The sequence below is a fragment of the Cynocephalus volans genome, chromosome 16 (genome assembly GCF_027409185.1).
Source record: "Cynocephalus volans isolate mCynVol1 chromosome 16, mCynVol1.pri, whole genome shotgun sequence".
NCBI lineage: Eukaryota > Metazoa > Chordata > Mammalia > Dermoptera > Cynocephalidae > Cynocephalus > Cynocephalus volans.
The window spans coordinates 34,809,959-34,836,204 of NC_084475.1; the positions used below are offsets into that span (position 1 = coordinate 34,809,959).

The 26,246-nt window shown below is 39.0% G+C and overlaps 1 protein-coding gene across 13 annotated transcripts in view; it reads left to right on the forward strand.

Moving 5' to 3' along the window:
• Nucleotides 1-26,246, forward strand: part of PRUNE2 (prune homolog 2 with BCH domain) — a 274,536-nt gene that overhangs the window by 20,428 nt on the left and 227,862 nt on the right. For all 13 annotated transcript variants that reach the window (XM_063080981.1, XM_063080984.1, XM_063080985.1 and 10 more), the window contains exon 2: nt 24,430-24,534. In XM_063080981.1, coding sequence (XP_062937051.1) covers nt 24,430-24,534 — 105 coding nt within the window. The remainder of the gene's footprint in view (nt 1-24,429; nt 24,535-26,246) is intronic.

The following is a 26,246-nucleotide window of genomic DNA, read 5'->3' on the forward strand; positions in this document are numbered from 1 at the left end:
TCTGATATACCAGGAGCCATATTGTAACTACTAGGAGAATCTTGTGTTTTCTGAATCTGCTTGGATTCCTAATTTCAAAACAAGTCCCAAGCTACTAGTGTCACTTATCTATTGTCTCAAAGCTCTGTCAAGCACTACACAGTTAGTGTGGTACCCAAAGCTGTATTTCCACCAGCTTTTCCAAAGGAGACAGAATGAGTAATGACTCTCAACTTCTAGAAGTAATCAAGGCCTCAGGTTATCAATTCATGAAAATTGTTTTCGGGGCTGAACACTATTATCCAAACGGTGTGATGTTTTGTGTTATAGAAAGTAAGATGATATAATGTGGATCATTGGATGACTTGAGGTGGCTCATTACATTTTTTCTATTTGTGTGTGTGACTCTGACTTTCCATATTTAGTAGTGATAATACAGTTCTTTTAAATAATTATGCTTATATCTAATAGTGAGTCAATTAAAATATACCATCTTCATGTTATGTGAATGATTCCTGGTAAATGGAGCCATGTGTACAAAAACGTCGAGAGGCTGTCCCCTCATTCAAAGTGAGAAAATTGAGGCCTGCATGAGAAAGTGGCTGAAGGTGTTATATCCACTAAGGAACAGGTCTGGGCTCTGATGCAGGCCTCCTGCCTCAGAATTCTTTTTTCCCCCCACACTATACCAAACTGCTCATTCTCTGTAAATCAACAACTCCATGAAAACAGAAATTACCAACATGAGCAAATACATATTTTGCTAGGAAATGTTACAAAATGAATATTTCCTTCCATTTACAATTAAGCTCTTTATGTACATGGTGATGTGAATGGTCATTACAATCACCATATATCAGGCTGACATCCCCTCTGTGTTCAGGAGAGTTGCCTCATAATTTTTTGTGGACTCTCACTATAGACAGAAGTAACTCTGTGCACTGTTGAAGTCTGTAATATACTGTGTATGCTTTGAGAAAAAAGTTATCATATAAACATACTTGCATATCCATAGTAGATTAGAGAGAGATTTTCTGATTAGAGATTATATGTCTACCTTTAAAGAATAGATGAAGATGAATAAATTAAAAATAAATGTATAGGGAATGTAGGACTGATACATGCTACAATGTGGTGAACCTTGAAAGCGTTATGTTAAGTGAAAGAAGCCACTCACAAAAGGTCACATATCGTATGATCCATTTGTGTGAAATACCCAGAAACAGGTAAGTCCATACAGATAGATTGCAGATTGGTGGTTGCCGGGAGCAACGGGGAGTGACTGCTTTATGTGTACAGGGTGATGAAAATGTTTTGGAGCTAGATAGAGTGGTAGTGCCCAACACTGTGAATGCACTAAATACCACTGATCACTTTAAAATGGTTAATTTTATGCTTTGTGAATTTCATCCCAATTAAAAAAAATATGAACATACTCATATATACTCATACACACACACACACACACACACACACAATGCGTGGCATTCTTGCTATTTTCTTAGCATAGTGTTTCTAAACCTTTTTGGTCTCAGGACTCCTTTACGCTCTTGACAATTAATGAAGATGCCCAAAGTTTCTGTTTATGTGTGTTATATTTATCAATATTTATCACATAATAAATTAAAATGGAATATTTTTTAAATATTTATTTATTAATTTATTAGAAATAACATAGATGCATTACATGCTAACAAAAACCATATTTTATCAAAAATGACTATATTTTCCAAAACAAAAAAACTTAGCAAACAGCAGCTAGTTCAGCTCACGACTCAAATAATTTCACCATTGCTTTTCCATCTAGAGAGCCATTGGTCTTGAGAATGCAAAAGATTGCTGTAGAAATACTTCCTGTTTTACTACAAAGTATTAAAAAATATGTGTGTACTCGAGGTTTAAGATTTAATTAAACTAATATCTTTTACTGTTTCATCAAGGACATTCTCAAGTGAAATGCAATCTTGGTCCTGCGAGGTCATGGCTGTGGAGTGTACAGTGACTTCTAGTAGGATTTGGTGCCACTGCCTTGAATCTCACCAATGGTCTGGCAGCTTTCCCCACCCTGCTTTTGTGCAAATGTCTACACAGTGAAAAAGGCAAATGATGTCTTCTAATTTTCATGAAAATAGATTTGACTTCACAGATCCCTGAAAGTGTCCCAGGGACCCTGCCACCCCCCACCCCTGAGGTTTGAAGACCTCAAATGAGGGCTCTTTGATTCCTCACAGTGAAGTACAAGACTTGTGAATTATGTGTACTTAAAACATGCATGGCCTTTTAAAATGTTTGGCCTTTTTCTTAAAAGACCAGGTAATCTTTATAGTGAAAAAAAACCTAGGGCTGTGTTTTAATCAAATATTGGATCTTTCTCTCTGATATACTCCCACATCAGGTCTTTGCTGTGCCCTTTACTGGGAATGCTTCTCTTCTAGATACATGATTATCACCACCCTCATGTCCTTTGGACCTTACACATTTTATTTTTTCAGTTTATTTTCTTGATCCTCATTAGGATATAAGCTACGTAAAAGCAGGGTTTTTATCTGTTTTGTTAACACATCCTGGAATAGTGTCTGACACATTGATGCTCAGTAAACATTTGTCAAGGGCTGTTGAGTAAAGCACAGCTAAAATTTTAATGTAGACATTTATCATGTTTTAACAAAATGGTGGCGCACAGACATGTGCAATGGAAAAAGGGTTTGTGATCAAATAAGTTTACAAAACATCCCTTCCCAACCTCCCTCTTCCTTTTTCTCTTTTTTTCCCACTCTCACATACATACTACACATGTGGAGATTTACAATGAACTAACATGAAGCATCTGAGAGACCCTGGGATATGGTTGTGTTTTTAAACATTGTTAAACTCAATGTTTTTCAAACTTTTGACTAGCAATGGCTGGAACACGCTTGCAGAGTGCTTTCTTATATGCAGCTGTCCTGGCTCACCTTCCAGCATGGTTGTGAGGGTGAACTGGGATAGAAGCTATGGTGGTTCTTAGAATACTTGGGGAGCTATTCCTATGTAAGATATTATTATTAGTTCACCCAAGTGAAAAAACATTTTATAGTGCTTGATTTTATGTGTTGGTAGAACATTTTTATGATACAAAGGACTGAAAGAGAAGTCTCTGTGTATTTATTTGTTTTAAAATATATTCTGTTTTATAGTTTATTTTTTAAATTGACAGACAACATTAAGTTTTTATTGAGTACAACATGGTATTTTGAAGTATATATGCACTGTAGAATGGTTGAATCTAGCTAATTAACAAATGCATTACCTCACACAGTTATCATTTTTGTCCAGAGTAGATGTTATGCCATCACCATAAAAATGAGAGTAATTCCTTATAATTTAGATTGCTTTTGGGTGAGTGGGTGAAGGTTAATCAGGGCAAGTAGTTGGACTTTTTATAATTTTAGAAGAGAGCTTGAGAAATGCTCTAATCCTAATGGCACCTGTCATGAAATCAATTAAATCCAGAGGAATAAATACTTTGTCTCTTTCAGAGTTTTACAGATCATAAAGGAAGAAAATACCTGAAGACCACTTAATAATCTTATCCCGTATCAGAAATCCTTACTGTGCTCCTTCTAACTTTTCCAAAGTGGTTGGTCTACTCTGCATTTCTTAGAGTGGTCAACAGAACTCTGCTTTAGGGACTGAGGAATTTTCTGGATCCTGGGACATTTGTGGTTCTCTCCATGTAACTTTTTATGGTACAGCTGGAAGCTCAACTTGACTATGGATGGGAAAGATGAAGCCAAGAAGGCAGTCGCTTCTGCGTGAGAGCCCCGTGGTTCACCTTCTTGCTCATGACAGCCTCTCCCTCTCAAAGAATCCCTACCTCCAAGTCTCTCTTTACTGTTCCACCGCCCTTTCCTTTCGCTCCTCCTCCTCCTTGGCAGTCTCTGAGAGAACGCTTGTTTCTCTAACAAGCTGCCCTGTCCTTGAGGTCAGTCTGCATTCTTGCACTCAGAGTCATCGATACCTTGATTCTCCAGTAGCCTCAAGGACCATCTGATTGACCACAGCGCTGACCTTTCTTTTGCAGAGCACAGTTTCTGAAAAATCAGCAAGACCTGCAGTGTCTTGCTGATGCAGCTATTGATTCCTAACTCTGCTTTGCTGAACAGCTTGATCAGCCTCAGAATCTGTCAATAACAACACCACTGCTAAATCCCCACTTCCTGCTAAATCTGGATTCCGCCACTGAGGGTCACGGTATATCTTACACTATATCTAAGTTGATTTTATTTTCTGTCTTGAGCAAGTGTATCCATTAAACAGGTATGCTTTCCAAGCCCCAGTGGCTGGAAGCAATATTATAAAAGGTAGAAGTTGGCTGTCCCTATAAAAGCCTTTAGTTTTGCATTATTTATAACCCAGAGAAGATTTTCCTTTTCAAATAGCAGATTATTCATTTACCCATACTCAGTTATGGCACTCTAATGTCTCTCTTTCTTAAACATTAATCAAACAAACTTCAGGAGAAAGTCAACAGCCAAGGGAGATCGCTTTGGGGTGCTATGATTGGAGGGGTTCCTAGGAGGTCACTTCAAAATCTTCAGTGCATGCTAAAAGTTCTACATGCATAGACTATCTCTTCTCATCCTCACAATAGCCCTATGAAATAGGTAAGATTATTGCCCCCATCTTACAGATGAGAAAATTGAGAATAAAAATAATAAAATGAATTGAAAAAAAAAAGCGTTCAGTGCAGAAATGCCAGGAATTCCATCATTAGAAAGCCATTCCTTTGATTATTTTTTTAAATGAAAAATGTATAGGTCCTCTTTTAAAATGCAAGTCCTTTTGGGATCCCTCTTCTTCACCTTTCTCCTTTGTAGACTTGTTCTAGATCATTAAAACTGAAAGGAATCTTAGTGATCATCTGGTCCAGCCTCATTGTTTTAGAGATGAAGAATCTGCAGCTGAAAAGACAAGAGTATGCAGATCAAGGTCTCACATCTGGTTAGTAGTGGAGTTCGGCTCAGTACCCTGTGTCTCCTGCCTCTTTACCAGAAAGCTTTATGTCTTACGGCATCCTGAGGAGACAACTTTCTTTCAAATATGTCAACCTGTATTAAATTCCATGCCTAAAAATATTTCATGTAACACAATTTGATTAGCGTTTCTCCAGAGTCACTGTAATTCTAGAGATGGCAGGCATTGGGGTAATTATGTACAAAATTTCCTCATGGGTTTAAGTTGCTTCCAAGCAGGATCCAATGGTTATTGTAAAACTAGTGTGTAAAGTGGCATGTTTGGGAAGCAGCGACACTAGAAGCAGAAGAGTTAGAGTGACTGGTAGACACTGATGATCTTCTTGTCAATTCCACTAAAAAAGGTAGGATGGAGTCAGGCCTCACTCCCACCCACCACCTCCAAGTGTGTGTCACAACTGTGTCTGTGTGTGAGGGAAGGAGCCCTGGGTAGTACAGAAAGAAGGTATATGTCAAAGAAAGAAAAGAGAAGTTTACAAATCCATTTGTTTATATAGGTGTCTCCGTGAAACCAGTATTACCCATTGCCTGCTGTGGAAAAGTCCTGGAACGTCCAGGAGAATCTAACCCCAGAGAGGGGCCGTGATGTGTCCCAGTCTCCTGGGCCATGGAAATGGATTGCTCTTGTATGACCAAGCAGAACATGCCATTCCTCACCCTTTGGACATATCTTTGATTCTTCTCTGTAATTCACCTCAGGCCTATCCAGAGAGATCTTGAGTTCTGAGAATTCATTGTATACTTTTATTACCATTTCTCTTAAAATGGGTTTTGCAAGCAGACCAGTGGAAACGATTTTCTCTACCTCACAAGAAATAGGAGTTTCTACTATTAATATGTCATAGAACCATGATTCCTAAATGTTGGTGTGCATGGCATCCACTCGGGAGCACACTCAAAACACAGGCACCTGGGCCCCGTCCGTGTCGACCTGACCAGCATGTGGCAGAACGGGAGCGGCACTGTGTGCTAACAGCTCTTTGTGCTACCTAAGCCTGCCCTGTGATGTTGATGTCCTCCTCAGTCTGAGATATGTGTCGGAGGGACAGGGACAGGAAAAAAGGATGGTTAGCAATCCGTGACTTGAGTGCTGGGAGAGCCCCTAGGCCCACCTTCCCCACTCGTTCATTTATAAACGTTTATTGAGTACTTATTTGCCTCGTGCACAGAATGTTGCTAGGCTTTGAACTCACACAGATGACTAAAACACAGATCCTGCCCTCAGGCCACTCACAGTTTAGGACAAATTGATTTGATGCCGTCTATTTACAGTTCAGAAATCTCCAGTCCCAGACAGTACTGAAAGTGTTGTGGGTGGAGTGGTCAGGAGAGGGTCACAGAAAAAGTAATGTTTAAGCAGAGCTTTGAAGGAAGAGTCACAGTTCACTGTGCAGACGGGGGAAGAGAATCCCAGGGAGAGGGAACTTCCAGTGCAAAGGTTGGGGACTGCAAAGCACACAGGTTTGGAACACTTCAGGTGCCCTCTGTGTGGCTGAAACACACTGAAGAGCACGTAGGGGGAGAGGGAAGTACAGATGTTTTTAAACAGACAATTGCAGAGGGGTCATTGTCCAAAAAATTAGGTTGTATGCATGTGGAATTAGTGTTTTAAAATTTGTTACTGACATTTTGTTGTTATTATTAATTAATATGTTATTATGGGCAGCTATGGCATGACCCCAGCCCCTCTTTCTGATCTCATCTTGTGATAGTTCATACACTTCTTCAGCTGCAAGCTCTTTCTACTCTTTTTTTTTTAAAGTCTTCTTTTATATTTCTTGCATGCTCTAGAGCTGAGGCATTTCTTGAGCCTGCAGTTCCTAGCGTTACTTCTATTATGTTTGAACCATCTTGTTAGAATTTGTATGTCTGGTTCCTTTAAATGTTAAGTCTAAACTAAGCAGTAATGCCAAATGAAGCGCAGTGATGGGATGGGAAATGTCGACTGTCTTTACCTATTAGAGTGACCTATGAATGGATCTCAGATTTTTTTTTCATTTTTTTTTCATTTAATAAAGCTCTGTCTAGATTTTTAACTTAATGACTGTCAGTATCAGTCTTCTTAATTGCTTCTTTTGGATTATCTTCATGTCTTCTTTATATCAGTGACAATAAAAATAATACCTGACACCGATCAGGACATTATACTTCTGAGCATGCTTTCATGTGTACTTTTTGAATGTTTAAATGCATTTCGTAGAATATTATTACTGTTATTTTCTCAGTGTAGCAGATGAGAACACCAAGACCTAGCCTGATTAAAAGTTTGCTGTAGTAATTATATTTTAATATTTAATATGACTGGTGTTTGATGTGACTCCGGAAACAGTAGCTCTCCTTTCATTTAAAACTCTAAATAATGCCTCCACCATTCAGCAAGACAGAAGCTATAAGGGCTGGTGCTGCCTTTTGGTATTTATAATTAAGATAACATTTATTTGTACTAATAATTTAGTATTACATTTCCCTAATAGATGTACTGAGCAAGCACCGTGGCGACAAGATAAGTTGCCCTGTTTTGTTCCATATGTCTGTGTTCTAAGTAGTCCATAGTCTTAATTGGTTCCCTGCAGAATAACATTTACAAGCATATGGTATGGAAAATGCTGACTGCTTTTGTTATCTTGTATTTTAGTACTCGTGGTGGCCTGGGTTTGCTTAGCCTTTAAATGTGATTATGAGATTATTTAACACACTTTATGGGGTACTTTTTCTTAACCTGCCAACCGAGTGTTAAATGCGATCGATATAGTGTATCTGGTAGCCCATTCACATTTGGGTAGAAAACTAATTCACAAAAGCTTTCATCATGGGTTTGTGCTGCAAGATGTTCTCTCCCTCCTTGCCTCATGTGCAGTTTTCAAAGGCACCGCAAGGCTGCCTTCAATTATGCGTGAGAGGAGGACACACTTTTGGGATCCTGAAAGAGCCAAAAGGCACAATAGAGCTCTCTGGCACCTTGTTTGGGAGATTTACCAATGATTCCTTGAAAAGGGATTACAGATGGGAAATTAGACTCGTGGATCGAAGAGGAAACCAGCTGTATTTTTGGATATTAGACTACTTTTGTACTTGGGTGGTTTCCTTGGGGAGTACTGTGGCAGAGTGCAGCTGAATTATTAATATTTCTGAGACTATGTACAAGGCTTTTTTTAAAAAAAATTTTATTACGGAAAATTTAAAACATATACAAAAGTAGAAACAATTGCATAATAAACCATCAGTGGACCTATGACTTAGTGTGCTAGTTTCCTAGGGCTGCTGTAATAAACTAACAAAAACTGAGTGGCTTAAACAACGAAGAGGCATTGTCTCACAGTTCTGGAGGCTAGACAGCCAAGATCAAGGTGTTGGCAGGACCACACACCCGCCGATGGCCCTAGAGAAGGGTCTGTTCCATCCTTGCTGACGGTGGCCTCAGGTGTTCCTCGGCTTGTAGATGGGCTTCTCCCTGTCTCTTCACATTATCTCCCCTCTGTATGTGTTTTTGTGTTCAAATTTCCACTTTTTATAGGGACACAGTCATATTGGATTAGGGTCTAATTAATGACCACATTCCAGCTTAACCAGTTATATCTGCAATGACCCCATTTCTAAATAAGTGCACATTCTGAGGCACTGGGGGTTAGAACCCCAACATATGAGTGTCGAATTTCAACTCGACCCATAACACTTATCTTCAGTAATTAACAATGTTTTGTCAATCTTGTTTCCTCTGTTATTGTACCACACATATATACTTTTGTTTCCTTGGCCATTTCAAAGCAAAGCACAGACATCATGCCATTGCACCTGTGAATTCTTCAGAGTGCATCTCTGACCAAGAAGGAGTTTTTGGGTGTGAGAGTGTGTGTGTACGTGTGTGTTTTTTACAATCACCACGTACAATGGCTTTTAACTTAATGAGAAGCATAGAAAGAACAGTAGAGGCTCCTGCTGCTTCTCAGCCTGGGAAGCTCTCATCTGCCTTCCCTTGAAGAAAGGCAGAAACCAATTCCTCTGAGAAGCCTTCCCAACATTTAGGGCAGTTAATGGCTTCTGTCCCCTGTGCTGCCACACTGTTCTTTAGTGACTTGTCACATATAAGTAATCATACTGTATTTGTAGCAGGGTCCAGAAGAAATAAATAAAAAACTGGTTTTTGTACATCATTGTTCTATATCCCCTTCCTCCTCCTAGAAGGAGAGACTTTTCTAGAAGCCCACCAAGGGGCAAGGAGCTGAGGAGAAGCTCAGAGAGTGTGGGCTGAGAGAAGGGTCTGGAATGTGCACGGGATGATGCTTAGGTGGTGGGGCTCACTGATGCTTGACTCTCAGTGAAGGTTGCTGGGAATGAGGTGAGGGCACAGTCCTCCAAGGGACTACCCTTCCAGTTGGCAAGGACTCTGCTAGGCATGGCATGGTGCCTATTGTTTGCAGGTGGGACCAAACAGTGGAAGCCTTCTCAATGTGCAATTATTTCTGCTAGTCCGTTATAGATGTTGATTATTTTCCTTTTTTCAATGTCATTACCTATAGCATAACTTAAAAAAATTCTAAGAGTCATCCATATTTGCCTTATTTGCCCCAAGATAATCAAGAGTTGACCATCGTGGTTTTTAAACATGTATAAAATGGCTAGCAGATAGAGTGAGGTAGGACTGTGCAGGGCTTGGAGGCACGGGATTACCAAAACCACTACACACAGCTGTCAGCCAACATGGCCTGGGGCAGTGGTGCACAGGCTTTGGGGAAGACAGGCTTTGATGACCCTCCTTCTAGGGCAGTTCCCTCCGGCAGTCTGTATGGACCAGAGTTATCTGTCGTACGGGCATAATATAGAACTTCCCATCCAGGGTTCTGAGAGTTTTGTGAAATGATGGCAGCTCAGAGAAACCACGTGATCCATGGTAGCTGCTCTGTAGTTGCTTTGGAGGCACCATTCACTTTGGATTCTAGGTGGATGGCGCCCCCTGGTGTTGTGCAACAGTTGAGTTACTGTTTGCAACCACTACTGTTATTAACTGGTTGTTGCCACTTGGGTTTCTTTCTCCAGTTAGCTGGCATTTGCCAACCAAGTAGTAGGAAGGAGGACCTCCTTAAATGATGGTCCCAGACTCACCCTGCCTTCTCTTGCTGTCACTCATGTTTACTAGCAACACCTCCCAGAAACCAACCCATCAAAGATCTTTTTTTCTCATCTTCTCCTCCTTTCCACTCTGAGACTCTGAAGAGTGAATTAAATTATGTGTGAATTAAAGTATGAATGAATTAAAAAGCCATGCCTTGTTACAAAAAAATGCTGGGTAGTGCTGCTTTTGAGGAAAATGTGTGTATATATGACAGGTTCTTAGTTGTTTCAGGCTTCTGAAACAGAAGCAAACAAATCAACAGAAACAATGTGGGAGGGGAACTTGATCTATTAGTGAAGATAAACAATACTTTCTTAAATCAGTTCAAGATCACTCCTAAAATGTTATTACTCCTTTAAGTCTTCAAACCATGGATTCACTTTTCCAATTGCTCTTTGGAGAGTAATTGACAAGTCTTTATCATAAAGCTATTTGTTTCTACATTGGGAAAACAGCTTCACATGTATGCGTTAGGCAGTAGGTTTGCATGGGTTATGAGGTTGAAGTGTTCAGTTATTAACAGTTCCAAATATTTGGAATTTTCAGAGTAGACACCACTATATTAAGACATTGACATATAATATTCTGGTTGTTGCTAGAATTCCAGACTCTTGCTAAGGAAATTACTTGGAAAGATCCATATCTTAAGAGAAATAAAATGGTAAGAAAATTTCAAATCTTTAATTAAGAGTTTTACATAATTAATCGTAGAATATAGCTACTAGCCCAAAATGAACAAAGATTTATTATGAGTAAAAAATTTTAAAAGCTAATGTCATCTATTTTATAGCTATTTAGATTATGGTGGTCTGATGCATTTTTATTACGTATTGTTAAGGTTTCCATAATATTTAAAAACTTTCTCATTTGTTAATTTGTGAATATGTATTTTTTTATTGAAAGTCCAATAAAAAAGTAAAGTAACAAAATCCTTCTTCAATATAACAGATTTCTTTTTTATGTGACATTTATTTATAACATCAAGGCAGAAAAACTTGTCCAGATATTTCTGTACTAAAGACCTACTCTATTTTCCTAATCTACTCAATTGATTATCCCCCTTAAGATTACAAAAGTAAAATTCAAGTTGATATTAAAATTTTTCCAATTGAGGGGCTCTGTTTGGAGACTTCAGGCAATTCTCTTAATAGAAGAGAGCAGAAAAGGGAAAATGTTTAGACAACTGAAAAATACGTTATTTACTATTTAGAATCATAAAATCATATTATCCCAAAGTGGGAAGAGCATGATGCTTAGACTTGAAATTTTTCATTGGGAAGTCTTGTTTTTACCAAAGCATAGAACACAGTTAATGTTAACATGTTTATGCTTTTAAAACATCAATGGAAAAATACAGAATTTATATATTCATGCATTTCTATATCTGTATCCTATTATACTATCCTGTGCCACAAAATGTGTTTTAATAAATCTTTATTGAATATATAACTTCTATGTGCCAGGTACTGTTTAGTTTTAAAAAGTATTTTCTATTTTGCAAAATATTTTGAAAGATTGAGAGAGAAAGAGAAAGGAAGAGAGCGAGCATGAGAGGTCACCTGGAAGGTGAGAGTTCTTCTGTCACTGAAAAACACACAGTGTAATAAATAATAGCATCATTAAGAACTGTCATCTGTGCAAAGTGCAGTAATTGCCCTGCATATCCCTTGTAAGTTTCCCTGTGAACCTGCATAACTGCGCCACACTGGAAATCTCACCCACCTGCCTCCAGCCGCTTCTCTGTTCATTACTGTCATGTCTGAGCAGGTTTCAGACACACCAGGTGTGTGGTGTCACCGGCCTGACATCCATTCCACATATAGACATTTACACTCTCGAGTATTAAAGCAATAGATCTTCCTTATGACAACAAAAAGCTGACTGCAGAAAAGCAAAGCTTCTGGGAAAAGTCTTCCGAGAGCATCTTGGCTTGTTTATGGGGGGAGAAGACCTGACTAATTAGCTCCAGTTTTTCTAATCTGAAGTAGCAAAAATAATTAAAGTGTCTGGAGCAACCTGTGCCATGTAGGAGCAGGCAACAGAAGGGGTGGCACATTAGGAGAACCTGATCTTAACCCAGGCTCATGAAGGAAAGTTCTGGGAAGAGTGACAGAAGCCTCTCCATTTATTTATTATTTGTTTATTTACTTACTTACTTATTCATTCATTCATTCATTTATTATTTATTATTTATTTATTTATTTTGCACAAGGACCCGTTAAAGAAAAATTAAAATACTACTGAATCAATTTTTTTTAATAAAATGAAAATATTCTAATCTAGAAAAGAAGGTAAATTTCTACAACTTTTATCAATTTTAAAGTAGAGAAAAATGACAGCAAAAAATGAGTGCTGTTTAATGATTAAAATATCAGTCTTCAGTGCAAATTTGAGAAGTAGTGATTTTTTTTTCTGATTGTTATTGTTGTTTGAAGCTAGGTGGGTTGGGTGTTGCCCGTCCCTGAGCAGAAGTCTTTTATTCTAGAGACACTGCTCTGGGTACTCCAGCAGGCACCGTGTAAATGACTGTGAGTGTGATTGTGTAAATGTGGGTGGGCTTCTATCCTACTACATTCTCTAGTAGGTGTTAACAATAATGTCCCTTTTGCTTCATTTCCATATGTATCTCTTTCGAGAGGTTATTAGTAGTGGTGGACACAATAATCCCAGGCAGACCTGAGAGTATGTGGGGACACCTACGTAGCAATTCAACAGCACGAGTCTGCACAAAGAACAGCAGTTTATTTTCCAGAAGGTTCTGCATTCTTAGAGCAGGACCTTGGAAAAAGGACAGGCAAATTGAAGAAGTTCAAAGGGCATCATAGTTTTGTTATTTTGGATCTTTTTGTCTCTTCTCTTCATAAAAGTTACCATAAAAGGCCTATTTTTGCAATGTTAACTAATGCAAATATTTAGTGCATGTCATGTAGGTACTAAGAGTCATTCTAAGTTTTCCCTTGATATATTGTTAAGAAACAGTTTATAAAGAGATGCCCTGTCTGCACCCACCTCGAGTATAGAATGTATTTCTCTTTTCCATTGATGGAGAAAGTGAATAGCAGAAGCATGTCCGAGAACTCCAGTGAGTCAGGATAGAAATCAGAATTGGGGGCTATATCTCCACCTCTCATACATTGTTTTTGACTTAATTTGCAGCCAGGATGACCATTTAGATACACAAGAGCATAGGAATAACATTAGGCTGTCTAGATTAAGAGAAAAAAAGTGAAAGCACAAAAGAAAAGCAAAGTGAAGGCTTCTAGTCCTTTCTTTTCCTCCAGTCACTTTTCTGGTGCGGAATCATCCTGAGAGCCGCTGGAAGTACCACTGATGGAGCCTCAAATTTTAGGTCCTCCAAGAACATTTTCTTTGCTCAGTTGTATCACAGAAGCTTCTGGTTGAATGATGTCAGGGTGGTGTGTGGTAGCTTCGCGTGGTCTGAGATGGCTCGTTTCATCTTTGTTGTGTACTGATGGCGTCATAAACACTGCTGTTGTCCTCTGCCCCCTCCCCATAAGACAACAGGTAAAAAAGAATGTCACAAACGGCCTTGGGGTGAGGTGTGGGGGTTTGTGGGGTTGTGGGAGAGCACAGAGTAGCAGGTGGGGGGTGAGAAAGGCACACGAGCCAGCAGACAAGCAATTTTCCTGTTCTTTGCTGCTCTAATCCCAACCTAGCTGCAGCTGCCCATGAGCTCAGAATTTGGGCTGCTTATTTATTGCTTTGATTCATTCTTTCAACAAGGATTTAGTCGAATATTTTTACCAGACTCATTTCTAAGTGCTGATTCACCTCTACAGATTGAAGCTAAAGACATCGTCTGACCAGCTGCCAACTGTGTGCACTCAAGGGCCTGGGCTTTTCATAAAGCCAGGTGGGAAGGGCACCCTCCCTCCTTCCCTCCCTTTCTTTTCCTCTCTTCCTTCCTTCCTTCCTTCCTTCCTTCCTTCCTTCCTTCCTTCCTTCTTTCCTTCCTTCCTTCCTCTTCTCTTTTCTTTCTCATAAACCTCTTTGCTCTGTTGCCTCAGTCTCTCTCGGAGTAACTTTTTTATTGTTTTCTAACATATACCAACAGAGAGGCCAAAGAGACCTCCACATATCCATTCTCCAGCTTCAAAACTTACCAACATTTTGTCAAAAGGGCTAAATATGAATACTTACTCTTAGAGGAAAGCAGTTGTGTATCTTATTGTCATTACATTTATGCATAGACAATAGGAAGTTATTTGAACTTTACAACATATTTCCCATATTTTGTCAACTGAAAGATACACCGTGTAACTAAAATATCATAAAAGGCGTCGCATGAAGTTTTGGAATTCCTTAGAAATCACTGTGTGTAAGGTCAGTGCCTGGGGACAAAACCTCCAGTAGCTCTGATTATTAATACAATAGATGCCCTTTTTGTCTTGAAATCATTTAAACTTGAATTTTAGAATTAGCTGGACAGCCATCGATCACCTAAGTGTTGAGGGACAGAGGTAAGGAGCACTGGTAGCTAGTTACAGTTGTGCCCTTCAGAGGTGGTTTATGGAGCTATTTCAGGGCCCAGGATTGGGCCTGCTGGACCTACATGTCCTAATAGCAAGTCATGTTTTGACAGAGCTCTGTAGTCTCACACTGCTTGAGACATTTAAAAATGAGATTACTACAGCTGTTATATCTTTGGAATAGTAGATAAAGCAGAATGTAGTATAGATCCAGAAGTCAAGTACTTTTAAGTCTTGAGAGGAAAGAGGAAAATATGTGACGATATAATACTCATAAAATCCATTACTTTATAATATCATTTAGTGCATTTTTTTAAACTTTACATCGTGAGGTAGGCAGAATGCATGTGTCACAATCCTCCAGTGTGGGAGTGGGGGGAGAAACTCCATCACCAAATGAAGCCTGTTAAGCTTAATAAAGGTACGATTACTTACATCCTGTAATATAATTTTTGACTTTTATGCTGTTAACCAAGTGTTATTTCATGATACTGTTATTTCATAAGAACATGACAAGAAGATAAGTTTGGCCAGGTTGTTCAAAGAGACATCAATCTAGTGGAATTGGATTTCTGACATGGAGTAGCTGACTCCCAAACTTATGCGTGACTGGGAACTAAAGATTGAACTCACCAACAATTGGAGAGAGTTAGTACTAGTTCAGTGCCCCCAGCAGTAGAACGCTGGGCACAGAGGCAGCAGGGTGGACCTCAGCTGGGGCTGAGTCCCTGCCCGCCTCTGCTGCTCTCCGCTCCACGTTAGCTGGCTTGTCTATAAAAACTAGCCTCTAACCTTCATTGGTTGTGCGATGATGTTAGTAAAAGTCTTCTGAGTACATTCTCTCAATGCAGGTTCTTATTTCTGCATTCTCTTCTGTATTTCCATACTAGCACTAAGGCACGTTGCACAACGTATCTTAAAAAACAGAAAATGTGAAAGGAAGGGATAAATAGGAGTTTGCATCATTTCTTCTTTACACTGAGGGGCACCGTCTCCTTTTGGAAACCATTGAAGGGTTTTAACTGGGTGAATCTTAAGGCCTCTTCTAACTCTAAACTTCAATAAATGTAAATAATATAATATCAGCAATTCTCTCTGAAATTGTACTTGATCTAGAGCCACTCAAACAGTCCCTTTCAAAATCCAGTTGAGATATTCTCTGCAGTTGACAAAGCCACATGGTCTTCGGGAGTGTATTGTGGGTCCTCTTTAAGGCAATGCCTCCCAAGCCTGGCTGCTCATGAGCATCAGTATTAATTTTTTGCCAAGATGAAGGGCAAAAAAGAGACATTTTATTTTTGGTCTAATTTGCATTTTCATGAATACTAATGAGGTTGAATATCTTTTCATTTATTTATTTCTTCTATTAATTGCCTGTTTACATCCTTCACTGATTATTCCATTGGGTTGTCTTTTAAAAAATCAATATGTAGGAACTCTTTTTATGTTAGAAATATTGTCCTTTTAATAGCAAGAGGGTACAAAAGTGCAAATATTATCTTCTACTGTGTTATTTATCTTTTATCATTCTTTTTGGTGCTGTTGTCCTGCCAAAATTTCACTACTTTTAAAGACATTAATGACACATCTGACACCTTAGATTCAATTTTAAGTTGCCTTATCATTTTGACAGGAGACAAAGCAGAGGAGTAAATGCATTCCAGAAGAGCTAGAGGACCTAGGCTGTTCTCTAGCTGAGTCTGAAATGTATTATTGCAACATTTTCAGGAAGCAGAGTAAGGGAAAAATATGGTGCAGAGTGCACAGTTGCTCTTTAGTGTTCAAAATGATAATGTCATATTAAATAATGCATGCTTATTCCATATTTAAGGCAACTTATTGAATAAGTTGTTCCATAGATGCTCAAGGCCAGAGAACAAAGTATCTTATTGATGTTACCAGAGTTGAATATGTTAATAATATTTTAATACTTTATTCATCAATGAGAGTAGGGATAAATATTCTAAAAGATATGCAGCGAAAAGTTCACAAAATAATGTGTCCTGTTTAAAGCACAGCCTTATAATACCAAGGTCACGGGTTCAGATCCCTGAACTGGCCAGCAGCCGAAAAAAAAAGATATAATAATAATAATAATAATAATAATAATAATAATAATAATAATAATAATAAATGTGTCCATATGAAGGTGATGATGTTTATGTGTCCATATGAAAAAGATGATCTAAAGCACTCATAATCATATTAAACACAAGTAAAACAACATTAAAATTCTATTTTAATAGTATTTTAACATGATAATGCTTAAATACATAGGTGAAGGTTTGAGAATTAGGTATTTCTGTGGGTGGGAATGTAAATTTCTACAACCTTTCTGGTGAGCAGTAAAATACTTTCTTCCTTTACCCAGAAATTTAAAGTCCAAGAGTTTATCCTGAAGAAATAACTAGAGCTGGACAGAAAAATATTATCTTCCAAGTATTTTCTGCAGTCTTATTTATACTGCCAGAAATTAAAATAAGTTAAATCTCTAACAAAAGAGGATTGACTAAATAAATAATGATGATCTATATTAAGGAAGATTCTGTCTATTAAATGTCATAATCATTCACTCATTTATTTATTTATTCATTTTTGCCCACAGTTACTGAGCACTTACTGTGTGCAAAGCAGCTGGCAGCTGGGGTTACAAAAGCAAGCAGAAAACACTCCTGGCCATCATGACATTTGTATTTTAGAATTTAAAAAGAATACTTAGAGTGTTGTTAAGTTTAAAAAGAAAGGTTAAAAAATATTATGTATAATATGATCATACCATTGCAAAAGAGAACACTCATGGAAGTATAGGAAAAAAAATATTAGAAAGAATACATTAAGTGTTTATAGTAATTAACTTTGGGAATTGAGGGTTTTTTTTCCCTTTGAGAGAGCCTACGTTTTAAAAGTGTTTTATATATAATGGTCATTTATTATTTTATGAAACAATTAATGTGTAAACATTAGCTGACATGGGTGTAGGTTTCTATGTGTAGCAGGGGTGTTCTTTCTCATTTGGTCTCTAAAACTCTCGTGCTGCCTTTGACATCAATCATTTAGTAAAAGAAGCTCTTCTAAGTCTTTCCTAAAGTTCAGGTGTACCTTTGGTGGTTTTGAATGACCCAGCTTGGAAGATTAAGTCAGTAAAGGGGCACCAGATGGCACCAGGTCGGAGGAGGCAAAGGAAAGGACTGTGGACCTAGATGCATGTCCACAGGAGGCTAGATGAAAAAGACTCCAGCTCCTGAGTCTGAAGAGGGAAAGTTCGAGAGATTGTAAAGACCTAAAGACCACGGAGGACAAACTCCTAGGATGGGGCATCTATTTAAGCTGGAAGGAACCAATTGTAGTAAATGAATGCATCTCCTCCTAAAGTGGAATAGCTAGAAAATGAAGCTATCTTAGGAAGCTATGTAAGACCGTTCCCTTTGGGGCTATTCAGTAAGGATCTGGGAAAACTGTCCTGACATTTTGAGATTGAAGCTGTGGAAGAAAAATAATGCTGGAGGAAAAATAATGCCCCCCAAATTGTCCTTCGAGGCTACTGTCAGAATGAGAATCCTGAAAGAAAAATATAAAAAATTAAACGCTGTTAGTAAAATAGCAATTGTTGCCCAAATTGTTATTATGGTCCAGAAGGTATATATAAACTACGTGGCTACTTCAAAAACTCATGGGAAATATAGAATTAAAAGATAATATAAATTTTTCCAAGAGCTTTTTGAAATACCCTCAGATATTTCTGGTCACTTTGTTTGAGAACACTCTGTTTTCAAGATGGATAGCAAACAGGTCGAGGAAAAATACATTCAGCTGAGAAGGCCAAAGGGTGGATGGGTTGGGTGGATGGGTTAAGTCCAATGCTCCAGGTTAAAAGGGGTCCAGCCTGAAGGAAATGGGGCTCATCCAAGAAGGGCCTCAGGCAATACTTGCGTTTTCGTTTCCACTCCCGGGTTGTCTGCCCACAATGGCCTCTCACATTTGAAAACCCAGGAGTCACAAGTGCACAGGGCCTGAGCTGTTTATGGCTGAATTTGCTCAGACTGACGCCTGCCCCCTATCTTTCCCATATAAGAGACTAAGAAAGAGGTATTAAAAGTAAGTTCTTCAGCTTTGCTTTCGAGAAGGCTGAGGGAAAACATAAGAGGGATTGGTTGGGTGGGTGGTGAGAGAGAGACATAGGCAGTGTATACGGCTACCTGAATTGACCAGGCCTCAGTTTTCTCAGGAAGGGAGGCGATTCAATTACCTCAGTCTTTTTGAGTCTTACCATTGAAAGCCTTTTGTCTTTTCCTAATTTGTTTATATTCATCCAGTATGCCACTAATTATATTAGGACATCTATGAGAAAATTAAATATAAAATGCCTGTGTCCTAAATTTGTAGATTCTGGTAACTGCTTCTGCTTTTACACATGACCTGAGGCACAGCTCAGAAGAAATTAAGTACATCTCCCAGTCACTCACTGTTTATTAATTAACCATTAGAATGAAGCTGGACTAGATGGCCAATGGGCAGAGTATCCTATTTGACAACATCAGGATTTTTTAATTTATTTATTTATTTATTTATTTATTTTTAATTTTATTTTTTTTTTAACATCAGGATTTTTTTAAAAGGCACCTATGCTGGTTCTAGAACTTCACACACACACACAGACACACACACACACACACAGACACACACACACAGACACACACACACACACACATGTGCCCACACAATTGCCACCACTAAGCTGTTAAAAACTAATGAAGAAAACCTGTAGTTTGGTCTTGGGAAAAGGTAAGTCTCTGACGTGTGAGAACGGAAGCGTGCCAGTTTTGTAAAGTACATGTGTTAACATAGATGCATAAATTTTAAAATGTGGAATAATCAACAATATGTTAACAGTCATCTTTGCTTTGTTAATTTTTGTCCCATCTGACTTTTAATAATGGCATATACTTCTTTTCTTATCAGAGAAATAAATAAAAATAGAGAATAACATGCAAGGGTTTCAATGGGCAGGGAAAATCCCTGTACTCTGAGGACGTCTCATGGAGTGATAAGCATTTCTTTCTTTGCTATTTCAATTTTTGGTTGATGCCATGTCTTTTGTTCCAACCAACTCCCTCTGGGTCCCAACCTTTCTTCAGTAATGATATGATTATGGGAATTGAGGAGGTCAGGAGTTCTCGAAATCAACTTAAATCCAGGGCCAGTATCAAGAGGGCTCTCATTTGTTTACCAAACGAACAAAGAATGTGACTTCATCCTATGTGGCAGAGCTGATCAGGGGGCATTTGTCCTCATCTTTGGAAGATCATGTTGTCCTGGGCATCTCCATTGCTCCCTCTGGTCGTTGCTGCCCATGGGTGCTGGCTCTGTATGCTTCCCTCTCATGCTGGCTTGCCTGGTGGCTGTGACTAAGGGGGACTGGGGGACCTACAGGTCATGAGAGGCGTGTTAGATCTCAGGCATATCATTGGAATCTTAGGATTGTGCAGCCACAGGTGGATGGGATCCCCGGGGGAAGAAGCAGCCCTTCCCTGTACCACACACATCCAGCCTCCTGGAAGGAAGACCCCTTCACTGAGTTGGGGTTAGTAAGTAGTCAAGGGACACGCTACCTCAAATGCTAACTCTTTTCTAAGCCTGGCTGTCTTTGAAAATACCGTCCTATTTTTTATTTTCTCTTGTTTATCTGTTTGTTTTTTAGGGATAAGAGATGAAGCAATGTGCCGTTTGAACGTGTGAGGAAAGCACGTCTCTGACTTCTGTGGATTTTGTCTACAATATGTTTGAAACAAAATTTATTTCCATTAATTATTTTCGAAAAAATGTTCATAGAATTTTTAAGAAAAGAGGTTTCGGGAGGATGGGTGTCGAAAAGTCATGGTAGAACTGTGTAGCAAGGGCCCCTAGATTAAAAGGTTTAAATGGGACTTTAGATGTGGAAAGTTATAGGCAGGAGACACTTTGTTTCTGAAGGGTGGAGCCAGGAAGAAACTGAGTGGGGCTGAAGCTGGCAGCAGCACTCTGGAAGCTCTATTTCTGATCAATTCTGTTTTCTGTGGGTAGTTTGAAAGTGCTTTTGCCTAACAAGTGCAGCTTCCTTTAATGGGCAGTCGGATCTGAATGTGTAGGCATTTTGCTGGCTTTTTAAAAAAGAGATAAGAAGTTAACTTCATTAAGCAGTTCTGTTTTAGCGGTATATAGGCTTACACTTTAGAAGCATATTGAAATTGTGATCTGGAATTCTGGCATATTCAATATAGTTTCTTTTATAGATTGATTGTGGGAAGATTCTGTCCATCTATTTAAAAGTTATGTCTAGATGACAAAGCAGTGTAGTATCTATTTCTACCCATTATTGTATTCCATTTTGTATTAGGCTTGGGCAGTGCTGGGTTTAAGCATCAGCAAAGAGTCACCTGTCTCCTGAGATTAATGCTTGGTGTGCTTGCGTTGATACTAGGGAATGGGTATTTACTTGACAGATCCAATCACTCCAGGCTAGGAGTTTACAAAGTTTACAAAGTCCCTTTAGATAATGTATACACTAGGCAGTAATAATTTGTTGAACATGCCAGGCTTGGTCTTACCTCAGGGCCTTTGCACTTGCTATTTCCTTGGCCTGAGACATTCTCAGGTCTCACTCCCCTATTTCACATCTTCACTCAAATGTCACTTTCTCAGTGAGCCCCACCCCAGCACACCCTACCCGCTTGTCACGATTTCTTTTCCTTCATTTATCGTGATCAGATTATTTGGTTCATCAAAATTCTTTGTACTAAATTGTAAGTCCCCTGAGGGCTGGGATTTTCATCCATTTGATTCACGGCTGTATCCTTAGGGCCTAGTACGGTGCCTGGCAGGAGCAGGCTTTTATTGGTTGGATGACAGTAATCAATTGAATTGATAAAATTGTGCAAGTGTCATTTTTATTTGAGCATGATTTGTCTGTTTGTGAATAATCCAGAACCCAATTTGAACTGAGTCAAGAGGTAAGGCTGTTAAGATTGAACATCCGTGAGTCTCTGGCTATGGAGAGGGCTGAATTAGGAAGGATCCCACAGACCTGCAATGAGAGGTGTAGAGTATCTTCAGGGTCAGGAATCTCCTCTGGGTTCCATGAGTCAGTTTCACTGCTGCTCCTGCAGGTGGGCCCGTTGCCTCAGAGTGCACCAGCACTGCAGGGATCTCTTGTTACCTGCCCCAACCACCTGAAATCAGTCCCCAGACTTCTCTGCCTTGGCTTGACCCCTGTGCTTGCTCTGTTCCCACAGTCGAGGTTATTTGTGGTGGAAAGCTTCAGAGTGGGGCCTGTACTGTCTAGTTCTTGACCCCAGTTTGAAGATACACATCTTCCACATTCCTTGAGCTCATTTCCTGGGCGAGTCTACACGGCTCATTTCATGTTTTATCGTCTAAGCAGGCAGCAGTTTGTCTGAGCATGGTTACCTACCTTTTGCTGCCCTCCAATTCTATCTTATCAGAGGTTACTGGTAGGAATTGGGCCCTTACGAGGATCTGAGATATTTTGAGGTAGAGCCTATAATCTTTGGCAGGCACCAAAAGTACCTGCTGATTGTGATGTCCCTTCTCTCTGGCCCAGCATTCTCAGCCAGGCTGAAATTCTCAGCCATCTTTTTGGATGGTAGCCTGATTTTTGGAAGGTGTCTGTAAAGTGAAAGTATATCAGCTGGATGAGTAATGCATTAACCCGAGAGGACTCATAGGCATATATTCTCCATTGAAATTGCTAGTGGAGAAGCAGGTAGGTCCCTGGTAGCCTGGGCACCAGGATGGCACATTTTGATGGAGATCAGTAGTGGGGGAAAGAGGTGGTGGAGCTTGGGAGCTGTGGCATTGGCTGGAGATGACAGGTGTGGGTGAATGGCGCTGGAAGAGGCCATGACCATGAAGGAACTTCACATGTGGGAAAGATGGAAGTCAGAAAAGAAACAAAAGAATCATGAAAAGAGAAGCATGTGGCAACGAGGAAAACCCTCAAAGTTCTGCACCAGGGTCTCCTTTGCCTTTGACTTGCATGATATGTACTTTTTTCTCTTTAAATGGAGAGGGAGCAATAGATCATAATTATCTCAGAAGGTTCCTGAGTTGTGAGAATTAGTTGAGCATGCTTTGGGTTCACATCCTCATTTGCCTCCTTTCTTTTTGTAAGTAATAATTGTGTTTGGGCTTGGAAATGACTTGACACAAATCTCGCTATGTCTCCCATGTCGTCTTCTGTGTGAGGTGAGCTACGTCTGAGAATGATCAAGCCTAGGTCAGCTTCGGCAGCAACTTTGGTGCTAGAGCATGAAGGCTGTCTGTCTGTGATTAGCACGCATATTTAGCCTTCCCTCCTCTCCATCAATGCCCACGCTCACCCGATGTCATTAGGGCATTGTAGAGCCGCTAGTGCAGGGCAGAGGACGCGGGGCTCACCACACTGGCCTATGGATTCCGGGAACAGCCCCGGCCCCATCAGACTCCTCTGACCTACAGAAAGTGTTGTTAATCTTCTTCCTGTCTGCCTTACCAGATTTGAGAAGAGAAATGAGGTAACGTCTACTTAGACCTTTGAAATTCTTGGAAGAACAGCATTCTGCAGTAATATGATTTCTTAATGCATTCATCTGTGTGGTAATGGAGTGTAATTCCATTAACCTAAATTTCTTTAGGTGCTCCTAAAATATTGGACTATCTTGCACATGGGAAGCAGCCCAACTTTGAGACTGAGAACTGGGCCTAGACTAGAACCTTCAAATGACACTTGGCCAAGTCAGGCAGCTAAAAATTTATGAGGTTAGGGGAATGAAACTTGAATAGGAAGCAGTGGGAGCTGGACTTGGTGCTGATGAGGGGAGAAGGGTGTAATTGTCTTCAGAAAGTTCGTATTACACTTTTAAATCATGTTGTTTTACTAAGGATCAATATCTCTATATTTTTAATTTTTAAAAGTATTTTATATTTTGGCGGCTGACCGGTATGGGGAACCACACCCTTGACCTTGGTGTTGCAAGTTGGCTCTAACCAACTGTCAACATTTTTTTAAAATATAAGTTTATTTTAATTTAGCAGTATTACCTATTGGATGACTCATCTGCAACACTGATCCTGCTAGCTTTGTCTGTGATGATAGACTCCTTAAACTAGCCCCCTTCAAGATTTGCTTTATTATGTTTCTTGGGCCATAATCTGATTGGTAACTTGTTTTTGACTCTGATACCAGCAGTTTCATACAAACACTAACAAATTTTTATGTTCATTTGTAAAATACCTAGTAGTAGCTTATTAAATAATAATGCTTTTTCTTTGTTCCATTCATAATGGAGTAAGACTTCTTTATTAAAACAGTCATAAATCTTCTAACCTTTTATATAGTCTTTTGGAGCAGTATTACAACTAAGTTGGCTTTCTGGTCAGTCCTAAAAAGAGAAGTTAAAGCAAATGATGATGAGTTGGGGGAAATATATATGTGTCATCTCTGACATACTATAAAGATGTTAATTTATGTTACAATTATTGCATTGGGCAGTTTTGCTATGATATTTTCTAGAAGTGACTGGTTCTTTGGAAGTTTCAAAAGGTTGTCAGCTTTCTATAAAAGAGTTTTAAGTAACTATTGAGATAACCAGAAAAAAAACGCTGTCTTCTTATCCCGAGATGTGATGATATACACTTCTTAAGGGCAACTGACTTGTATTTTTAGAGCAATGATACTAATTATATCTCTTTCTCTGAGGGAGGAAAGTTTTTAAAAAGTTCTAAAAAAGTTTTGAAAATTATCTCTTTATATTGATCTGTTTCAGGTTAAATTATAATATTTTATTTGAATTTGTTTTAGAATCGAAGCAAACGCTTGGAGAAGGTCCATGTGGTTATTGGTCCTAAATCGTGTGACTTGGATTCTCTCATTTCTGCCTTCACATATGCTTATTTTCTAGACAAGGTGAGTAAAAAAAATATATAATTTTTATACTTGAATTATTACTTAATTTTTAAGAGCAAACATTTTCTAGAAAAAAAGGAACCTATTAACTTAATTTTTCATGTTCTGGTTTATTGTTGCAGAAAATAACGTATTATAATCTATTCATCAACACGTACTTATTGAGCATCTACTATATGTTAGGCTTTGTTCTAGTTATTTCTTACTGACTCTTCACATTGTTTCAGTAAGGCAAACGATTTCAAGTAAAAAATATTTTTAATAGTTGACTACTTTTATGGGAATTCAGAGAACTAACAAAAGTAAGGATCAGAATGCCTTATTTTCCTTTATCAACCTTGTTAGATAGTCTCGCCCTTGGGAGTAGAAAAATATGTGCAGGATAACTTGTGTGACAATCACATAAGTACAGAGATATTGGCTGGAATTTCCAGTGGTAGAGGTAGTACATGGCAAATCTACATTCTGTAAATCCTTGTTTGGTTTTGCCTTTTAGCTCTGACTTTTCACGGTAAGGTCTCCCTTGAGAGAGCATCTTTCTACTCTGTGAAGCATATGACACCCTATAGAGGTGGAAAAGACCTTTCAGTAAATTGTTTTAAAACTTCCATTCTGAAAATTCGTCAGCCCATGATAATAGGCTTTACTACCTTGAAGCTTAAAAACGCACATTATGAGTGTTTGGGTGCTATTTTCAATGTCACGCAATTTTTAATTTTCCAGAGTCTGATCTGTTTTATTTGAATTTTGTTTGGATCCTTGGCCCCTGACAGTATGTATAGCTGATCTAGAGTGATTTAAATTCACAGGAAACCCAGTCTTCCAGAATAAGCTGTGGGTGGCAAGAACTGCTTTAGGCAGCAGCTGACAAAAATGCTGGGTAAAATATTCTGATCTCTACCTGTGGGCTTCATCTCAAATCCATCTTAAAATTTGTTGAACTTTACAAGGGAGATTAATTGGTGTGAGGAGATAAATGTGCCTGTGTCAAGATGTGCATATTTATCAACTGGGTTCTTTGACTCCTAGAAAAAAAAAAAAGTTGCTTGTCTAGGAAACACAGCATTGACTGAAGTGGACTGATTTTTTAGACTGATAGTAGCATGGACTTTTAAGGAAATTGTGTAATAATTCTACCACCACCATCAACTACCACATCTTCAATGAATATGATGACATGCAACAAAAGGGATGGGACGAGTAGTTGTGCTTGATGAAGTAGATAAAGAGACGCGGATTCTTTTCTCCATCTTCAAAGCCTCCCCTCTAAGCATGGAGCAAATCTGGAATTACCAAAGGGTCACATACTGGGAATTTTGTGATATTTCTGTACCTTCCTCTTAGTTTCCCAGGACCCGCCCCCTTGCTAGTAGTCTGCATCTCTATCTAAATTTTTCCTGAGAACCTGGCTTCCCCCTGTCAGAGTTTTAATAAATGAGATAAGGACAGAGCTTTGCAGCTTCACATGGAGAACCTCATTTAAATCCTTCTCACTCTGATAGGTAAGCCCCATTCCACAGATAGGGGAAACTGAGGCTCAGAGAGAAAAATGGCTTTCTGAAAGTCACACAGCAGAGGCTGGAGCTAGAAACCAGTTCTTCTGACTCCAACTTCAGAATAGTTCTTTCCAGGACAGGCTCAGGCCACGTGCTCTTGACTTATGTATTGATTCTTTTTCTCCACTCAAGTTTCAATATGAGGAGTTAGATAGA